Source organism: Balaenoptera acutorostrata, chromosome 9, assembly GCF_949987535.1.
Source record: "Balaenoptera acutorostrata chromosome 9, mBalAcu1.1, whole genome shotgun sequence".
Taxonomy (NCBI): domain Eukaryota; kingdom Metazoa; phylum Chordata; class Mammalia; order Artiodactyla; family Balaenopteridae; genus Balaenoptera; species Balaenoptera acutorostrata.
The window spans coordinates 90,205,688-90,224,955 of record NC_080072.1 but is presented as its reverse complement, the minus strand read 5'-3'; the positions used below and the strand labels follow the sequence as shown (position 1 = coordinate 90,224,955).

The following is a 19,268-nucleotide window of genomic DNA, read 5'->3' as shown; positions in this document are numbered from 1 at the left end:
AATATTACTCAGCCATTAAAAGGAACAAAATTGAGTCATTTGTTGAGACGTGGATGGATCTAGAGACTGTCATACAGACTGAAGTAAGTCAGAAAGAGAAAAACAAATATCGTATATTAATGCATATATGTGGAACCTAGAAAAATGGTACAGATGAACCAGTTTGCAGGGCAGAAATTGAGACACAGATGTAGAGAGCAAACATATGGACACCACGGGGGGACAGTGGTTGGGGGTGGTGGGGGGTGGTGGGGGGGGTGATGAATTGGGAGATTGGGATTGACATATATACACTGATGTGTATAAAATTGATGACTAATAAGAACCTCCTGTATAAAAAAATGAATAAAATAAAATTTAAAAAAAAGAAACGTGAATCAAAATAGATTTCACATATAGAAAATATTGATGAGCATTCATTGAATCAGTTGAAATATAGAACTAAGCAAAAACAAGTATTAAGAATAATTATTTCAGGAGAGAACTTAAATGTTAAACCTTGACATTAAAAACGTTGCATATTTGAAAGTTACCAAAAGAGTAAAAACAGTTCTCATTCCCCCCCAAAAAAAGTAACTATTTATGCTGACAGACGTTAACTAGACTTATTGTTGTAATCATTTCACAATGTATACAAATATTAGATCATGCTGTGCACCTGAAACTAATGTTATATGTCAATTATACCTCATTTTGTAAAGTGACATGGAAAATAAGTGCAAAGAGAAAAATGAAGAATGTTAATTTCTGCAGCTTTCATAGTAACAAATAAGCAATACTGTACTTTTTTTTAAGTTTTAAAGACTGTTCTGGCCTCCTAGTGTTCCTTTTTTTAAACCATAAAAGAAATATTTCAAAAAATAAAATACTCTGTGGTAGAAAATCTTATGACTATTTCAATAACTTTCAGTTTCACTTTAGGTTTTTTTTTCTAAGGTCAAGTAAAATTAAATCTAAATATCTATCAAGTAGCTCCCGTAGTATGGTTTTCTTATTAAATTGTCTATATGTCAATTCTTAGATTTGTATGTATATAAAGGATCACTGGAAAGATGGTCACCATTTAATGTTAATAATAGTAATTTCTGGTTGGATGGGAGGGATTTTTATTTCCTTGGTACTATGCTTTTTTCTGCTTCACTTGAATTCTTCATAATGAGATATATCATCCACAAAATGTCATAATTAAGGCTATTATGAGGTTTAGAAATAAGCCAAATTTTTTAAGGGAATGATGTCTTAAAAAGTGGTTTTCAAACAAGCGCTTACTGACCTTATAAAATAGAACAGTAATGGCAGGTAATAAAGTAGAACCTGAATACTATGAGGATCACTCTTCCCTAAATGAAGGTCTACTTTTTTTTTTTTTTTAATGGCTAATGAAAAACAAGAACTTTTAAAACTTTCTTGCAACAAACTCAACTAAGAAGGTATTAAAAACACAGCACGTTTATTTAAACTGTTACTCTTCATAATGCATTGAATCTTATCACAGGTCAATATCTTCATTCTATTACCTTATTGGGTACATTCATTAGTGTTATATAAACCTTCATATAAAATTAAAGAATTAAAAGTACAGCTAAGAACACAGTCATGATCTGCATGAGAGGATTCACCATGCACTCTAGTCCCTAATGTGGTTATTTTTTCTGTTTCCTGGGCCTCTTGAGCTTAGACTTGTTTTCATTTCAGAGAAAATAAAGTGGCTCTGCTGAGCTCTACCCCGCGAGGGCCCAGCCGCCGCTGCACTATCGGTGTGTGTTGACCCAGTGGTACCTGTCCACTCGGTGCCCAGCAGCAGGCCTGTGACCCTTAGGGATCTTATGCAATGCATGATAAACATTTCCTAGGAGGCCCATTCGGCCATCACCCATATTCTTTTTGCGGGGGTTATGGAACCAAGATTGAAAGGGCTGTTTCAAGTTTTCAACCTGGGGAGAAAAAAAGAAGAAAAAGGGAGCATGATGATTTTCTGTAAACTAATAAGCCACTTCTAAGGATTAAATATAAACCCATAACTCACAGGTTCAACCTTTCAAAAGCATAGGAAATACAAATGAATAGAAATCAAAGTAGATCATTATCTTTGGAAAGCTGAGTTGCATTGGAGAGTATGAAGTAAGTCACTTCATATCTTTTAACAAAATTCTTTAGTCCAACCAAGAATTTTAAAAACAAAAAATTTAAAAATTTATTCAAATTAGTATATATTCCTGTGTTCTCTCCTACCTGATCCCCACCTCGCTCAACCCAAAACTATCTAATCACAATCTCTGGGGTTGAGGTCTAGAAACACCCATCTTAAACATCTCAGATGACCAATATAAATGTTTTGCAGACCACACTTTCAAAGGACATTGTTCTAAAAGAATATAGCTGACTACAGATCTGATCCTTAGATTAAGAAGATCTCTCTAAGCATAAAAATAGAATTAAGGGCAAACATTTTACTACATAATTTTAAACTTTACATATAGAACTAAATATGAACTACATATATAGTTTAGAAAACTAAACAAGCTAGGGGAAAAAAGTTTGCCAGTAATATGACAAGGGGTTAAAATATTTCTAACCTTTGAAAAGCCTTTAATAACACAGTAGGACCTCAAATGATAAATGGGTGAAGGAGAAAAAATTCATAAGAGAGTAAGTACCTACAACATTTAGGTACATGGAGTTTTTGTTTTACTGTTTAATTTAATTAATAAAAATGATATTTTTCAATGAGAATACCCAATTTTAGGGAAAATGATAAACACTTTCACATAGAGCTGGTAAGACTACAAACAAAGACATCTTTCTAGAAGGTACTTTGTCCTGTGGTAAGAACTCATAAAATATCCATACCCAATGACCCAGTAATTACATGTCTGAGAATCAGATCTCTAGAAATAACTTAGAATTCTGACATCTCTGTAAAAATTAGTTTTTTTTTTTTCTTTTGTTTTTTTTTTTAGTTTTTTTAATATCACAACAATGTGAAAACAACCTAGATGTCTTCCAATAATACATTAGCTAAATAAATTATAAGGGAAGCAAATGATTTAAAATGTAAAATATTTAAATTGCCTTAACGTGTCAATACATAAGTGATTAAGAAAACAAATTTACATACATACAAATGGTCAGAGATTCTCCCTAAATCAGTGAGCACTCAGCCAAGTAGAGGGTATAAAGAGAGAGAAGGAAGAAAAAAAGACAGAAAAGGTTTTGCCAGAATATTATTATTGTGATTTTAATCTTTATAATCTTTCCATGTTTTCCAATTATTTGTTTCTTTGCTTTTACAGTGAGCATACTCTTTTTAGAATTAGAGTAGGAAAAAAAATGTACAGAGAAGAAATGGAGAACACTTTACCTGATAAATACTCTTTGGATTGCTGACTTTAGGAATTATCTGAGGTTCTTTGTTACAACTTTCTTCATCAGAGGAAGTGCCAGAGGAGTAGTCTAACGTGGCTCTATTAACAGCATCACTGATTTGTTGGGATAATTCCCATTCCTCCCATCTGTCTTTGAAAGAAGCAATTGTAAATGGATGATTTTTCTCACCATACCTAAGTAGGAAAGGAAAATAAAGCATTCATTAGGGATTCAAATTCTCACAGGTTTTATCTCTAATCTTTTCTGGAAACAACTCAGTAATTTACAAGAAGAGTTACTTTAAAAAAAAGAAAACAAATTCTGAGAGCTTGGCCAAGATAGTGGAGTAGGAAGACACTGAGCCTACCTCCTCTCATGGGCACACCAAGATTACAACTATTTAGAGAGCAAGTATTGATGAGAGACCGGAATCTAGCAGAAAAGATCTTCTACAACTAAAGTTATAGAGAAGGAACCACAATGAGACCGGTAAGAGGGGCAGAGTCATGGTATAGGTCAGACCCATACCCCTGGGTGGGCAACACACAAGTGGGGGGCTAATTACAGTTGTAGAGGTTCTCTCGAAGAAGCAATGGGTCTGAGCCCCACATGGAGCTTTCCAGACCAGGGATCCTGTACCAGGAAGATAAGCCCCCAGAATGCTTGGCTTTGAAGGCCAGTGGGGCTGACTTTAGGAAAGTCAGAGGGCTGTGGGAAATAGAGATGCCACTCGTAAAGGGCCCACACAAAATCTCCAGGACCCAGGGCAGAAGCAGTAATTTGAAAGAAGCCTGGGTCAGACCCACCAGCTGATCTTGGAGAGCCTCCTGGAGAGGCAGGGGGCAACTTGAGCTCATCCTGGGGACACAGACACTGGCAGCAACCATTTTGGGGAGCTTGTTCTACCACGTGGACATTCGTGCTGGCAAGCGCCATTTTGAAATCCTCCCTCTAGCTTATTAGCACCAGGACCCAGACCCGCCCATCAGCACATCAGCCCATCAGCACCAGTGCTGAGATGCCTCAGGCCAAGCAACTAGCCAGGTGGGAAAACAGCCCCACCTACTAGCAGGCACATGGCCTTAAGACCCCCTGAACCCACAGCTGCCCCAGGAAGCAGCACTGTCCAACAGAGGGCCCAGGGCCTGACCCCACACACTAGTGCACCAGCACTAGCCCCAGGACCCACAGGGCCCTGCAGGCAGAGACCCCAGGACCCAGCTCTGCCTACCAGTGGGAAGTAATCGGCCCTAGGATGCCCTGGACCCTGTCCCCACCACCAATGAGCCAGCACTAGCCTAGGGAGGAACCTCACCTACCAGTGGACATCCTCAAGACCCCTGGGCCCTGGCCTCACCCACAAGTGGGCAGGCACCAGCCCCAGGACCACCATAACCCCACAGCCTGCCATGGCAAGACCCAGCCCACCCACCAGCAGGCTAACATAAGCGCCAAGATCACCTAGGCCCAGGCCCCATCTACCAACAGGCCAACACTAGCTCTGAGACACCTTGGGTCCCTCAGCCAGCCATTCAGGGGTCCAGCCCCACCTACCAGCAAGCCAAAACAACCTTTGGGACACCCCAGACCCTGTAGCCAGCTATGTCAGGGAGCTGCCCCACCCCCCAGCAGGCCTACACCAGCTAACTCTAGGACCCAAAGGCCCTGCAGCCAGAAATCTCAGGACTCAGCCCTAGTGAGCCAGTGAGCCAACACTAGCCCCAGCACCCTCTCAACCACAGTCTGACCCCCTGGCAGGCCAACACCAGCTCCAGGAAACCATGAACCCCCTCAGCCAGCCACATTGGGATCCAGCCCCATTCACCAATGGGCCAGCACCAACTCTGAGACACTCCAGAATGCACAACCAGTTGTATCAGGAACCAACCCTGCCCACCAGCAGGCTGACAGTAGAACTGGAAACCTCAGCCCCACAACCACCAAGGCCAGAACCCAGCTCTGCCCATCAGTGAGCCAGCACTAGCCCCAGGACCCCCTTCCCCATGGTTCCGCAGTCAGCTGCCTCATGACCCAACCCCACAACCAGCAGCTGGCAGCCTCCATACAAGGCAGGGCCTGGCAACCAATCAGATCAGGGACCAGCCCCACCTACTAGACCACCAACAGTAGTCAGTCCACCACAACATAAGGACCCACACAGCCCACATAGGGGGCACCCCTAGAGCATATAGCTCTGGTGACCGGAGGGGAGTGCACTGCTGGGATGCACAGGATGTCTCCTACAAAAGGCTACTTCTCCAAAGCCAGGAAATGTTATCAACCAACCAGATACATAGAAATAAAAACAAATTAGGCAAAATGAGGAAACAGAGGAACATGTTCCAAATGAAGGAAGAGGATAAAACCCCAGAAGAAGAATTAAGTGGAGAAAGGCAATCTACCCAATAAAGAGTTGAAGGTAATGATCATAAAGATGAACAAAGAACTTGGGAGAAGAATGGAGGGAAATAGTGAGAAGTTAAACAAAGAGTTAGAAGATAGAGAAGAACAAAGCAGAACTGGAGATTACAGTAAATGAAGTGAAAATACACGAGAAGGAATCAACAGTAGATTAGATGATACAGAGGAACAGATCAGTGAGCTGGAAGACAGAGTAATAGAAGTCACTGAAGCTGAAACAGAAAAAAAGAATAAAAAGAAATTAGAATATTTTAAGAGATCTCTGGAACACCACCAAGCATGCTAACATTCACATTATAGGGATCCTAGAAGGAGAAGAGAAAAAGGGTCAGAGAATATATTTGAAGACATAATAGCTGAAAACTTCCCTACCTGGCAGAGGAAAGAGATATCCAGGTCCAGGAAACACAGAGAGCCTCAAACAGGATCAACCCAAGGAGGACCACAGCAAGATACATTGTAATTAAAATGGCAAAAATTAAAGATAAAGAAAAGATATTAAAAGCCAGGGAAAAGCAACAAGTTGCATATAAGGGGACTCCCCATAAAGCTATCAGCTGACTTTTCAGCAGAAACTCTGCAGGTCAGAAGGGTGTGTTGCAGTATATTTAAAGTGATGAAATGAAAAACCTATAGCCAAGAATATTCTACTTGGCAAGGCTTACCCTCAGATTTGAAAGAGAGATCAAAAGTTTTACAGATAAGCAAAAGCTAAAAGAGTCCAGCATCACCAAAGCAGCTTTACAAGAAATGTTAAAAGGGGCTTTGCTAAGCAAAAAAGAAAAACCACAACTAGAAACATGAAAATTATGAAAGGTAAGCTCATTGGTAAAGGCAAAATATACAATAAAGGCAGTAAGATCAACCACATACAAAGCTAATAGGAAGGTTAAAAGACAAAAGTAGTAAAATTGCCTAGATCTGCAATAAGTAGTTAAGGGATACACAAAACAATTAGATGGAAACTATGATGTCAAAAAACAGTAATCATGAGGGGGGAGGAGTAAAAATGCAGGGTTGTTAAAATGCATTTGAAATTAAGAGATCAGCAACTTAAATAATCACATATGTAGATTGCTATATATAAACCTCATGGTAACCAAAAATTAAAATCCATAATAGATACACAAAAAACAGAAAGAAATTTGAACATAACACTAAAGATAGTCATCAAATAACAAGGGAAGAGAGAAAAGAAGAAAGGAACAAAATAACTACAAAAACAACACCAAAACAATTAATAAACTGGCTATAAGTACATATCAATCAATAATTACGTTAAATGTAACTGGAATAAACGTTCTAATCAAAAGACATAGAGTGAGTGAAGATACAAAAACAATACTCATATATTTGCTGTCTACAAGAAACTCACTTCATATCTAAAGACACACATACACTGAAAGTGAGAGGACAGAAAAAGGTATACCATGGAAATAAGAAATGAAAAGAAAGCCAGGGTAGCAATACTTACACCAGACAAAGTAGACTCTAAGACAAAGTAGACTTTAAAACAAAAACTGTAACAAGAAACAAAGAAGGACATTACATAATGATCAAGGGATCAATCCAAGAAGAAGGTATAACAGTTGTAAATATATATGTACCCAACATAGGAGCACCTAAATATGTAAAGTTAATATTAACAGAGATAAAGGGACAACTTAACAGTAACACAATAATAGTAGGGGACTTTAACTCCCCACTTATATCAATGGACAGATCATCCAGACAGAAAATCAGGAAGGAAACACTAGCCTTAAATGACACAGTAGACCAAATGGACCTAACAGATATCTACAGGGCATTCCATCCAAAAGCAGCAGAATACACATTCTTTTCAAGTGTACATGGAACATTCTCCAGGACAAATCACATGCTAGGCCACAAATCAATTCTCAGTACATTTAAGTAGACTAAAATCATATTGAGCATCTTTTCTGACCACAATGCTGCAAAACTAGAAATCACTATAAGAAAACTGTAAAAAAAAACCCCACAAACATGTAAAGGCTAAACAATATAAACTAAACAACCAATGGATCATTGAAGAAATCAAAGAGCAAATCGAAAAATACCTGGAGACAAATGAAAACAAAAACACAATGATCCAAAAATCTATGGGATGCAGCAAAAGTAGTTCTAAGAGGGAAGTTTATAGTGATACAAGCCTACCTTGGGAAACAAAAGTCTCAAACAGACTAACCTTACACCTAAAGAAACTAGAAGAAGACAAATAAAGTCCAAAGTTGGTAGAAGGAAAGAAATTATAAATATCAGAGCAGAAATGAAATAGAGACAAAAAACAAACAAACCAAAAAAGATCAATGTAACTAAGAGGTGGTTCTTGAAAAGATAAACAAAATTGATAAACCTTTAGCCAGACTCATCAAGAGAAAAAGAGAGGGCCCAAATCAATAAAATCAGAAATAAAAAAGAAGTTACAAACAAAAAAAAATCACAAGATATTACTATGAATAACCATATGCAAATAAAATGGACAACCTAGAAGAAATGGACAAATTCCTAGAACTGTACAATCTCCCAAGACTGAACCAGGCTGAAATAGAAAACATGAACAGACCAATTATCAGTAAAGAAATTGAATTAATAATGGAAAAAAAAAAAAACTCCCAACAAACAAAATTCCAGGACCAGACAGCTTTACAGGTGAGTTCTAGCAAACATTCAGAGAAGAGTGAACACCTATCCTCCTCAAACTCTTCCAAAAAATTGCAAAGGAACACTTCCAAACTCATTCTATGAGGCCACAACACCCTGATACCAAAACCAGACAAAGATATCACAGAAAAAAATTACAGGTCAGTATCGTTGATGAACATAGATGCAAAAATCCTCAACAAAATATTAGCGAATCAAATCCAACAATACATTAAAAGGATCATACACCATGTCAAGTGGGATTTATCCCAGGAATGCAAGGATGGTTCAATAACTGCAAATCAATGCAATACATCACATTAACAAGTTGAAAAAAAGATCCTATTATCATCTCAATAGATGCACAAAAATCTTTTGACACTATTCAACATTCATTTATAATAAAAACTCTCCACAAAGTGGGTATAGAGAGAACATCTCTCAACATAACAAAGGCCATATATGGTAAGTCCACAGCTAACATCATACTCATGATAAAAAGCTGACAGCATTTCCTCTAAGATCAGAACAAGACAAAGATACCGACTCTCACCTCTTTTATTCAACATAGTATTCAAAACTCTAGACACAGCAATCCGACAAGAAAAGAAAAAGAAAAAGAAAAGGAATCCAAATTGGAAAGGAAGAAGTAAAACTGTCACTGTTTGGAGGTGACATGATAGTATACATAGAAAATCCTAAAGACACCACCAGAAAACAATTTGGTAAAATTGCAGAATACAAAATTAGTATACAGAAATTTGTTGCAGAAATCTGTTACATTTCTACACACTAACAATGAACTATCAGAAAGAAATTAAGAAAACAATCTCATTTACCATCACATCAAAAAGAATAAAATACCTAAGAATAAATCTAACTAAGGAGGTAAAAAGACCTGTACTCAGAAATTTATAAAACACTGATGAAAGAAACTGAAGACAAAAAGAGATGGAAAGACATACCATGTTCATGGATTGGAAGAATTAATATTGTTAAAATAACCATACTACCCAAGGCAATCTACAGATTCAGTGCTATCCCTATCAAAATACTAATGGCATTTTTCACAGAACTATAGCAAATAATTCTAAGATTTGTATGAAAACACAAAAGACCACAAATAGCCAAAGCAATCTTGAGAAAGAACAGAGCTGGAGGTATCAAGCTCCCGCACTTCAGCCTATACTACAAAACTCTGGTAATCAAAACAGTATGATACTGGCACAAAAATAGACACATATATCAGTGGAAGAGATAGAGAGCCCAGAAATAAACCCATGCACCTATGGTTAATTAATCTATAACAGAGAGGCAAGAATATACAATGGGGAAAAGACATTCTCTTCAATAAGTGGTGCTGGGACAACAGGGCAGCTACAAGTAGAGAAAGAAATTAGAACAGTTTCTTACACCATATAAAGAATAAACTCAAAATGGATTAAAGACCTATATGTTAGACTGCAAATGATATAAACTCCTAGAGGAAAACATAGGCAGAACCCTGATATAAATTGTAGTAATTTTTTTTTTTTGGATCTGTCTCCTAAGGCAAAGAAAACAAAAACGAAAATAAACAAATGGGACCTAATGAAACTTCAAAGCTTTTGCACAACAAAGGAAACCATCAAGAAAGCAAAAAGATAACCTACTGAATGGAAGAAAATATTTACAAGTAACATAACTGACAAGGGATTAATATCCACAATATATAGACGGCTCATACAACTCAACATGAAAAAAAAAACAACAAACAAACAACCCAGTCAAAAAATGGACAGATCGGATTGGTTCAAGATGGCGGAGTAGAAGGACGTGCTCTCACTCCCTCTTGCGAGAGCACCGGAATCACAACTAACTGCTGAACAATCATCAAAAGGAAGACACTGGAACTCACCAAAAAAGATACCCCACATCCAAAGACAAAGGAGGAGCCACAATGATATGGTAGAAGGGGCGCAATCACAATAAAATTAAATCCCATAACTACTGGGTGGGTGACTCACAAACTGAAGAACACTTATACTACAGAATTCCACCTACTAGAGTGAAGGCTGTGAGCCTAACGTCAGGCTTCCCAACCTGGGCGTCCAGCAACGGGAGGAGGAATTCCTAGAGAATCAGATTTTGAAGGCTAGCGGGATTTCATTGCAGGACTTCGACAGGACTGGGGGAAACAGAGACTTCACTCTTGGAGGGCACACAGAAAGTAGTGTGTGCATCGGGACCCAGGAGAAGGAGCAGTGACCCCATAGGAGACTGAACAAGACCTACCTGCTAGTGTTGGAGGGTCTCCTGCAGAGGCGGGGGGTGGCTGTGTCTCACTGTGAGGACAAGGACATTGGCAGCAGAAGTTCTAGGAATTACTCCTTGTTGTGAGCCCTCCCAGAGTCTTCCATTAGCCTCACCAAAGAGCCCAGGTAGGCTCCAGTGCTGAGTCACCTCAGGCCAAACACCCAACAGGGAGGAAACCCAGCCCCACCCATCAGCAGACAAGCAGATTAAAGTTTTACTGAGCTCTGCCCACCAGAGCAACAGCCAGCTCTACCCACCACCAGTCCCTCCCATCAGGAAACTTGCACAAGCCTCTTAGATAGCCTCATCCACCAGAGGGCAGACAGCAGAAGCAAGAAGAACTACAATCCTGCAGCCTGTGGAACAAAAACCACATTCACAGAAAGATAGACAAGATGAAAAGCCAGAGGGCTATGTACCAGATGAAGGAACAAGATAAAACCCCAGAAAAACAACTCAATGAAGTGGAGATAGGCAACATTCCAGAAAAAGAATTCAGAATAATGATAGTGAAGATGATCCAGGACCTTGGGAAAAGAGTGGAGGCAAAGATTGAGAAGATGCAAGAAATGTTTAACAAAGACCTAGAAGAATTAAAGAACACACACACACAGAGGACCAATACAATAAGTGAAAAGAAAAATACACTAGAAGGAATCAATAGGAGAATAACTGAGGCAGAAGAACAGATAAGTGACCTGGAAGACAGAATGGTGAAATTCACTGCTGCAGAACAAAATAAAGAAAAAAGAATGAAAAGAAATGAAGACAGACTAAGAGACCTCTGGGACAACATTAAACACAAAACATTTGCATTATAGGGATCCCAGAAGGAGAAGAGACAGAGAGAAAGGATCCTAGAAAATATTTGAAGAGATTATAGTCGAAAACTTCCCTAACATGGGAAAGGAAATAGCCACCCAAGTCCAGGAAGCGCAGAGACTCCCATACAGGATAAACCCAAGGAGAAACACACTGAGATACAACATAACCAAATTGGCAAAAATTAAAGACAAAGAAAAATTATTGAAAGCAGCAAGGGAAAAAGGACAAATAACATACAAGGGAACTCCCATAAAGTTAACAGCTGATTTCTCAGCAGAAACCCTGCAAGACAGAAGGGAGTGGCACAATATATTTAAAGTGATGAAAGGGAAGAACCTACAACCAAGATTACTCTACCCAGCAAAGATCTCATTCAGATTTGATGGAGAAATCAAAAGCTTTACAGACAAGCAAAAGCTAAGAGAATTCAGCACAACCAAACCAACTCTACAACAAATGCTAAAGGAACTTCTCTAAGTGGGAAACACAAGAGAAGAAAAGGAACTACAAAAACAAACACAAAACAATTAAGAAAATGGTCATAGGAACATACATATCGATAATTACCTTAAATGTGAATGGATTAAATGCTCCAACCAAAAGAAACAGGACCACTGAATGGATACAAAAACAAGACCCATATATATGCTGTCTACAAGAGACCCACTTCAGACCTAGGGACACATAGAGACTGAAAGTAAGGGGATGGAAAAAGATATTCCATGCAAATGGAAATCAAAAGAAAGCTGGAGTAGCTATACTCATATCAGATAAAATAGACTTTAAAATAAAGAATGTTACAAGAGACAAGGAAGGACACTACAAATGATCAAGGGATCAATCCAAAAAGAGGATATAGTAATTATAAATATATGTTCACCCAACATAGGAGCACCTCAATACATAAGGCAACTGCTAACAGCTCTAAAAGAGGAAATCGACAGTAACACAATAACAGTGGGGGACTTTAACACCTCACTTACACCAACGGACAGATCATCCAAACAGAAAATTAATAAGGAAACACAAGCTTTAAAAGACACAATAGACCAGATAGATTTAATTGATATTTATAGGACATTCCATCCAAAAAACAGCAGATTACACTTTCTTCTCAAGTGTACATGGAACATTCTCCAGGATAGATCACATCTTGGGTCACAGATCAAGCCTCAGTATATTTAAGAAAATTGAAATCATATCAAGCATCTTTTCTGATCACAACGCTATGAGATTAGAAATCAATTACAGGGAAAAAACATAAAACACACACACACAGAGGCTAAACACTACGTTACTAAATAGCCAAGAGATCACTGAAGAAATCAAAGATGAAATAAAAGACTACCTAGAGACAAATGACAGTGAAAACACGATAATCCAAAACCTATGGGATGCAGTAAAAGCAATTCTAAGAGGGAAGTTTATAGCAATACAATTCTACCTCAAGAAACAACAAACATCTCAAATACACAATCTAACGATACACCTAAAGGAACTAAGAAAAGGAGAAACTAAGGAAAGAAGAACAAAATACCTAAAGTTAGTTGAAGGAAAGAAATCATAAATATCAGAGCAGAAAAAAACAAAAAAGAGACAAAGAAAACAATAGCAAAGATCAATAAAACTAAAAGCTGTTTCTTTGAGAAGACATAAAAGATTGATAAACCATTAGCCAGACTCATCAAGAAAAAGAGGGAGAGGACTCAAATCAATAAAATTAGAAATGAAATAGGAGAAGTTACAACAGACACCGCAGAAATACAAAGCATCCTAAGAGACTACTACAAGCAACTCTATGCCAATAAAATGGACAACCTGGAAGAAATGGACAAATTCTTACAAAGGTATAACCATCCAAGACTGAACCAGGAAGAAATAGAAAATATGAACACACCAATCACAAGTAATGAAATTGAAACTGTGATTAAAAATCTCCCAACAAACAAAAGTACACGACCAGATGGCTTTACAGGTGAATTCTATCAAACATTTACAGAAGAGTTAACACCCATCCTTCTCAAACTCTTCCAAAAATTGCAGAGGAAGGAACACTCCCAAACTCATTCTGTGAGGCCACCATCACCCTGATACCAAAACCAGACAGGGATACTACAAAAAAAGAAAGTTACAGACTAATATCACTGATGAATATAGCTGCAAAAATCCTCAACAAAATACTAGCAAACAGAATCCAACAACACATTAAAAGGATCATACACCATGATTAAGTGGGATTTATCCCAGGGATGCAAGGATTCTTCAATATATGCAAATCAATCAATGTGATACACCATATTAACAAACTGAAGAAGAAAAACCATATGATCATCTCTATAGATGCAGAAAAGGCTTTTGACAAAATTCAACACCCATTTATGATAAAATCTATCCAGAAAGTGGGCATAGAGGGAACCTACCTCAACATAATAAAAGCCATATATGACAAACCCACAGCAAACATCATTCTCAATGGTGAAAAACTGAAAGCATTTCTTCTAAAATCAGGAACAAGACAAGGATGTCCACTCTCACCACTATTATTCAATATAAAGTCCTAGCCACGGCAATCAGAGAAGAAAAAGAAATAAAAGGAATACAAATTGGAAAAGAAGTAAAACTGTCACTGTTTGCAGATGACATAATACTATACATAGAGAATCCTAAAGATGCCACCAGAAAACTACTAGAGCTAATCAATGAATTTGGTGAAGTTGAAGGATACAAAATTAATGCACAGAAATCTCTTGCATTCCTATACACTAATGATGAAAAATCTGAAAGAGAAATTAAGGAAACACTCCTATGTACCATTGCAACAAAAAGAATAAAATACCTAGGAATAAACCTACCTAGGGAGACAAAAGACCTGTATGCAGAAAACTATGACACTGATGAAAGAAATTAAAGATGATACTAACAGATGGAGAGATATACCATGTTCTTGGATTGGAAGAATCAATATTGTGGAAATGACTATACTACCCAAAGCAATCTACAGATTCAATGCAATCCCTATCAAATTACCAATGACATTTTTTATAGAACCAGAACAAAAAAATCTTAAAATTTGTATGGAGACACAAAAGACCCCGAATAGCCAAAGCAGTCTTGAGGGAAAAAAACGGAGCTGGAGGAATCAGACTCCCTGACTTCAGACTATACTAGAAGTTACAGTAATCAAGACAATATGGTACTGGCACAAAAACAGAAACATAGATCAATGGAACAGGATAGAAAGCCCAGAGATAAACCCACGCACTTATGGTCAACTAATATATGACAAAGGAGGCAAGGATATACAATGCAGAAAAGACAGACTTTTCAATAAGTGGTGCTGGGAAAACTGGACAGCTACATGTAAAAGAATGAAATTAGAACAGTCCCTAACACCAAACACAAAAATAAACTCAAGATGGATTAGAGACCTAAATGTAAGATGGGATACTATAAAACTCTTAGAGGAAAACATAGGAAGAACACTCTTTGACATAAATCACAGCAAGATCTTTTTTGATCCACCTCCTAGAGTAATGGAAATAAAAACAAAAATAAACAAATGGGACCTAATGAAACTTCAAAGCTTTTGCACAGCAAAGGAAACCACAAACAAGGCGAAAAGACAGCCCTCAGAATGGGAGAAAATATTTGCAAACGAATCAATGGACAAAGGATTAATCTCCAAAATATATAAACAGCTCATGCAGCTCAATATTAAAGAAACAAACAACCCAATCCAAAAATGGGCAGAAGACCTAAATAGACATTTCTCCAAAGAAGACATACAGATGGCCAAGAAGCACATGAAAAGCTGCTCAACATCACTAATCATTAGAGAAATGCAAATCAAAACTACAATGAGGTGTCATCTCACACTGGTCAGAATGGCCATCATCAGAAAATCTACAAACTACAAATGCTGGAAAGGGTGTGGAGAAAAGGGAACCCTCTTGCACTGTGGGTGGGAATGTAAATTGATACAGTCACTATGGAGAACAGTATAGAGGTTCCTTAAAAAACTAAAAATAGAATTACCAAATGACCCAGCAATCCCACTACTGGGCATATACCCAGAGAAAACCATAATTCAAAATGACACATGCACCCCAATATTCATTGCAGCACTATTTACAATAACCAGGACATGGAAGCAACCTATATGTCCATCAACATATGAATGGATAAAGAAGTCGTGGTACATATATACAGTGAAATATTACTCAGCCATAAAAAGGAACGAAATTGAGTCATTTGCAGAGACGTGGATGGATCTAGAGACTGTCATACAGAGTGAAGTAAGTCAGAAAGAGAAAAACAAATATCGTATATTAACGCATATATGTGGAACCTAGAAAAATGGTACAGATGAACCAGTTTGCAGGGCAGAAAGTGAGACACAGATGTAGAGAACAAACATACGGACACCAAGGGGGGAAAGTGGTGGGGGGGGGGGTGGTGGTGTGATGAATTGGGAGATTGGGATTGACATATATACACTAATAAGTATAAAATGGGTAACTAATAAGAACCTGCTGTACAAAAAAATAAATTAAATAAAATTCAAAAAACAATGTGCAGAAAACCTGAATAGACATTTTTCCAAAGAAATGGACATACAAATGGCTAACAGGCACATAAAGAGATGCTTAACATCTTACATTATTAGAGAAATGCAAATCAAAACAATGAGACATCACCTCACACCTGTCAGAATGGCTATCATCAAAATGTCTACAAATAACAAATGTTGGCAAGAACATGGAGAAAATGGAACCCTTGTACACTATCGGTGGGAATGTAAATTGGTGCAGCCACTATGGAAAACAGTATGGAGGTTCCTCAAACTAAAAGTAGGATTACCATATGATCCAGCAATATATATCCTGGGTATATATCCAGAAAAAAAACACTCCTGGGTACATATCCAGAAAATTCAAAACATTGCATGCACCCCAATATTCAGAGCAGCACTATTTACAATAGCCAAGACATGGTAGCAACCCAAGTGTCCATCAACAGATGAATGGATAAAGAAGATGTGGCATATATATATACAACTGAGTACTACTCAGCCATAGAAAAGAATGAAATTCTGCCATTTGCAGCAACATGAATGGACCTAGAGAATATTATGCTTAGTGAACTAAGTCAGACAGAGAAAGTCAAATACTGTATGATATCATTTATATGTGGGATCCAAAAAATAAAACATATGTATATAGCAAAACAGAAACAGACTCAGCAGACATAGAGAACAAACTAGTGGTTACCAGCAGGGCAAAGGGAAGTGGGGAGGGGAAAGATAGGGGTAGGTACAAACTACTATGTATAAAATAAATAAGCTACAAGGATACAGTACTGCACAGGGAATATAGCCAATGTTTTATAATAAATTTAAATGGGGTATAATCTGTAAAAACTTTGAATTACTATGTTGTATATCTGAAACTAATATAATTTTGTAAATCAACTATACTTCAATTTAAAAAAAAACAAATTGAAATGGTTTGACAGCAAAGCACATTGAGAGACATTATGACCTTCAGCTACTAATATTGTCATAATTGGCAGGGGTCAAGGAGTCTATAAAAGCTTTCTAGGAATTAACTAAGATAAAGTCAGACTACTTTCTTTTGATTCAACTGATGGACTGAATTGCTGATGGTAAATAACTCCTCTTCCCCCTTGATACTGCCTATAATACTTGGACATTATAATCTACAGTTGGCAATATGATGCAGTGATTAAAGTCAAATTTCAAATACTATGCAAAAATCTTTGTGCTTCCCACTCCATCCACCCTAATTGGGAAGTCTGTTTTGTCTGATATAGTTTGCATCTAGTCTTAGTCACCCTGTGCCCTCCCTGCTAATCCAGGGCTTTGGAGTATCACCTTTCACAAAGGTGCATAGAGCTGACTAAATATCCTAAGGTTTCCAAGGGTCACAGAGCACACAAACTAACTCCAATGAGATTACTCACCTACAGCACACTTCAAAGGGATCTACCCATATGGTCATCTCCTTTGGAAGTCCCAGGTGAGAAAAATCCACATTACTTTCAGCACAAGCCCTTTCTAGAATAGGATCTTTATTCTGATTATTGTTTATCCTGATACACCTTTAAAAACAAGGAAAGGGAAACAAAGACGTGGTGACAGGTACTTTAGCTGGAGAATCATGTTGTAGGCAAGAAACTCCAATACACACAGCTCCCACCTCACTCTCATCTTTCCTCAACTCCTCGGCAACCCTCCAGTTTTACAGCAAGAGTAAAATACCGACTTTTTACACAGCAACTCAGAACATGGATTCCATTACTAAGTCACACCAAAGGTTCACTGTATAGCCTTCAGGGTAAACACAAGTTAGAAATTGTTTAATCCACCTCACATAAAGAGGTTTGCCCTATAGTTTTTGACTTGTACTGTCATCTATCACATCTCCTTTTTTCAAGTCCAAGTTCAAACAAATAAATTTGAGCCCATAAAATTTTAATTACTTAAAGGTTGCCAACAAAATTATTGCAGGTGGTCACTGCTGACTTATTACTTCCCTTTGCCATGCATATCAACTCTCACCTGAAGGCTTGCCCTTTAGAAGGGTGATCAGCGTGCCAGTGACTTTTGTATGTTTCAAACAAGATCATCATCAACTTTTCTGCAAAGTCTTCTATCTGTTGTTTACTCAATTTATCATGGTTTTTTGCTAATCTTGTGACAAAGAAGACTGTTGTTGCTATTTCATCTCTCATGATTCAAGAAGAGTCGACGAGTAGGTCTGCAGCCATTAAAAGGAGGCAAGAAGAAATAAAACAGAAACAAGGGTCTAACTTATTATCAACATGTAATTGCCATTTGGAAACTTTATATACCTTAAATTTAAAACAGAAGTCACTTGTTAGTCCTTAATGAACTAAAAAAAAGCACATCAATACTATCAATCAACAAAACAGCCAAGAACACCAATTCCTCAACTAACCTTTAATGATTTTCAAATCATTTGAATGATTTTCAAAGAAAAAAAATCTTTTAAATACTGTGATACACTTAAACAAATGAATCACTCTGCAAATTAAATGCTTTTAAAAGTCTGGACATGGGACAGTAAATTACACCACGTACCAGTGTTGAAAACCTATTTACAGAGAGCAAAAACATTTCAGGATACAGTAGTTCCTAAAATGCGGCTCTCAGGTTGCACACTTTAAGTAAAAGTTAAGATTAATCAAATATATATTAAACTTGCCAGCAAAAGCTCTTTAGCCCAACAGAAAGTGGGCCAGAGTTAGAAGACACTCTCACCACACTTGTTTTGTCAGTTTTAGGCTGCAGTTTATATAAACCTGGGCCCCAAAACCTGATAGGTGTTAGCCTTACACAGGTGCTGTCCTTTAGGATAATTGACAGCTTTTTCCAGGTCCCCATCAGATTGCTCCTTGGCATATGCAGAGTGCGTTCCTTACTTAAAGTGTTTAAAGATCTTCAAACTGGATTTCTATCTTCTATCTTGCTCTTAAAGTCTTATCTTTTATGACACTGATTAAGAATCAACCCTTCTCCTTCCATATCCTAAGAGCCTACATTCCAATATTTTTGTCTCTCATAACCATCAACATATTAAAGAAGTTTGTCTTGGATCTATTCTGAAACTAAAGACAACTCTCTTTGAATAGTCATTATATCGACTACACACATTTTT

General features: G+C 37.6%; 1 protein-coding gene across 1 annotated transcript in view; it reads right to left on the bottom strand.

Annotated features, from left to right (window-relative positions):
* Positions 1 to 1,751: 1,751 nt before the first annotated feature.
* BTG4 (BTG anti-proliferation factor 4) overlaps positions 1,752 to 19,268 on the bottom strand; it is a 32,594-nt gene continuing 15,077 nt past the window's right edge. Inside the window, exons 2-5 of the mRNA XM_007172996.2 lie at positions 18,149 to 18,347; positions 17,551 to 17,688; positions 3,362 to 3,560; positions 1,752 to 1,934 (exon numbers count right to left, since the gene is read on the bottom strand). Coding sequence (XP_007173058.1) covers positions 1,752 to 1,934; positions 3,362 to 3,560; positions 17,551 to 17,688; positions 18,149 to 18,321 — 693 coding nt within the window. The 5' untranslated portion in view covers positions 18,322 to 18,347. The remainder of the gene's footprint in view (positions 1,935 to 3,361; positions 3,561 to 17,550; positions 17,689 to 18,148; positions 18,348 to 19,268) is intronic.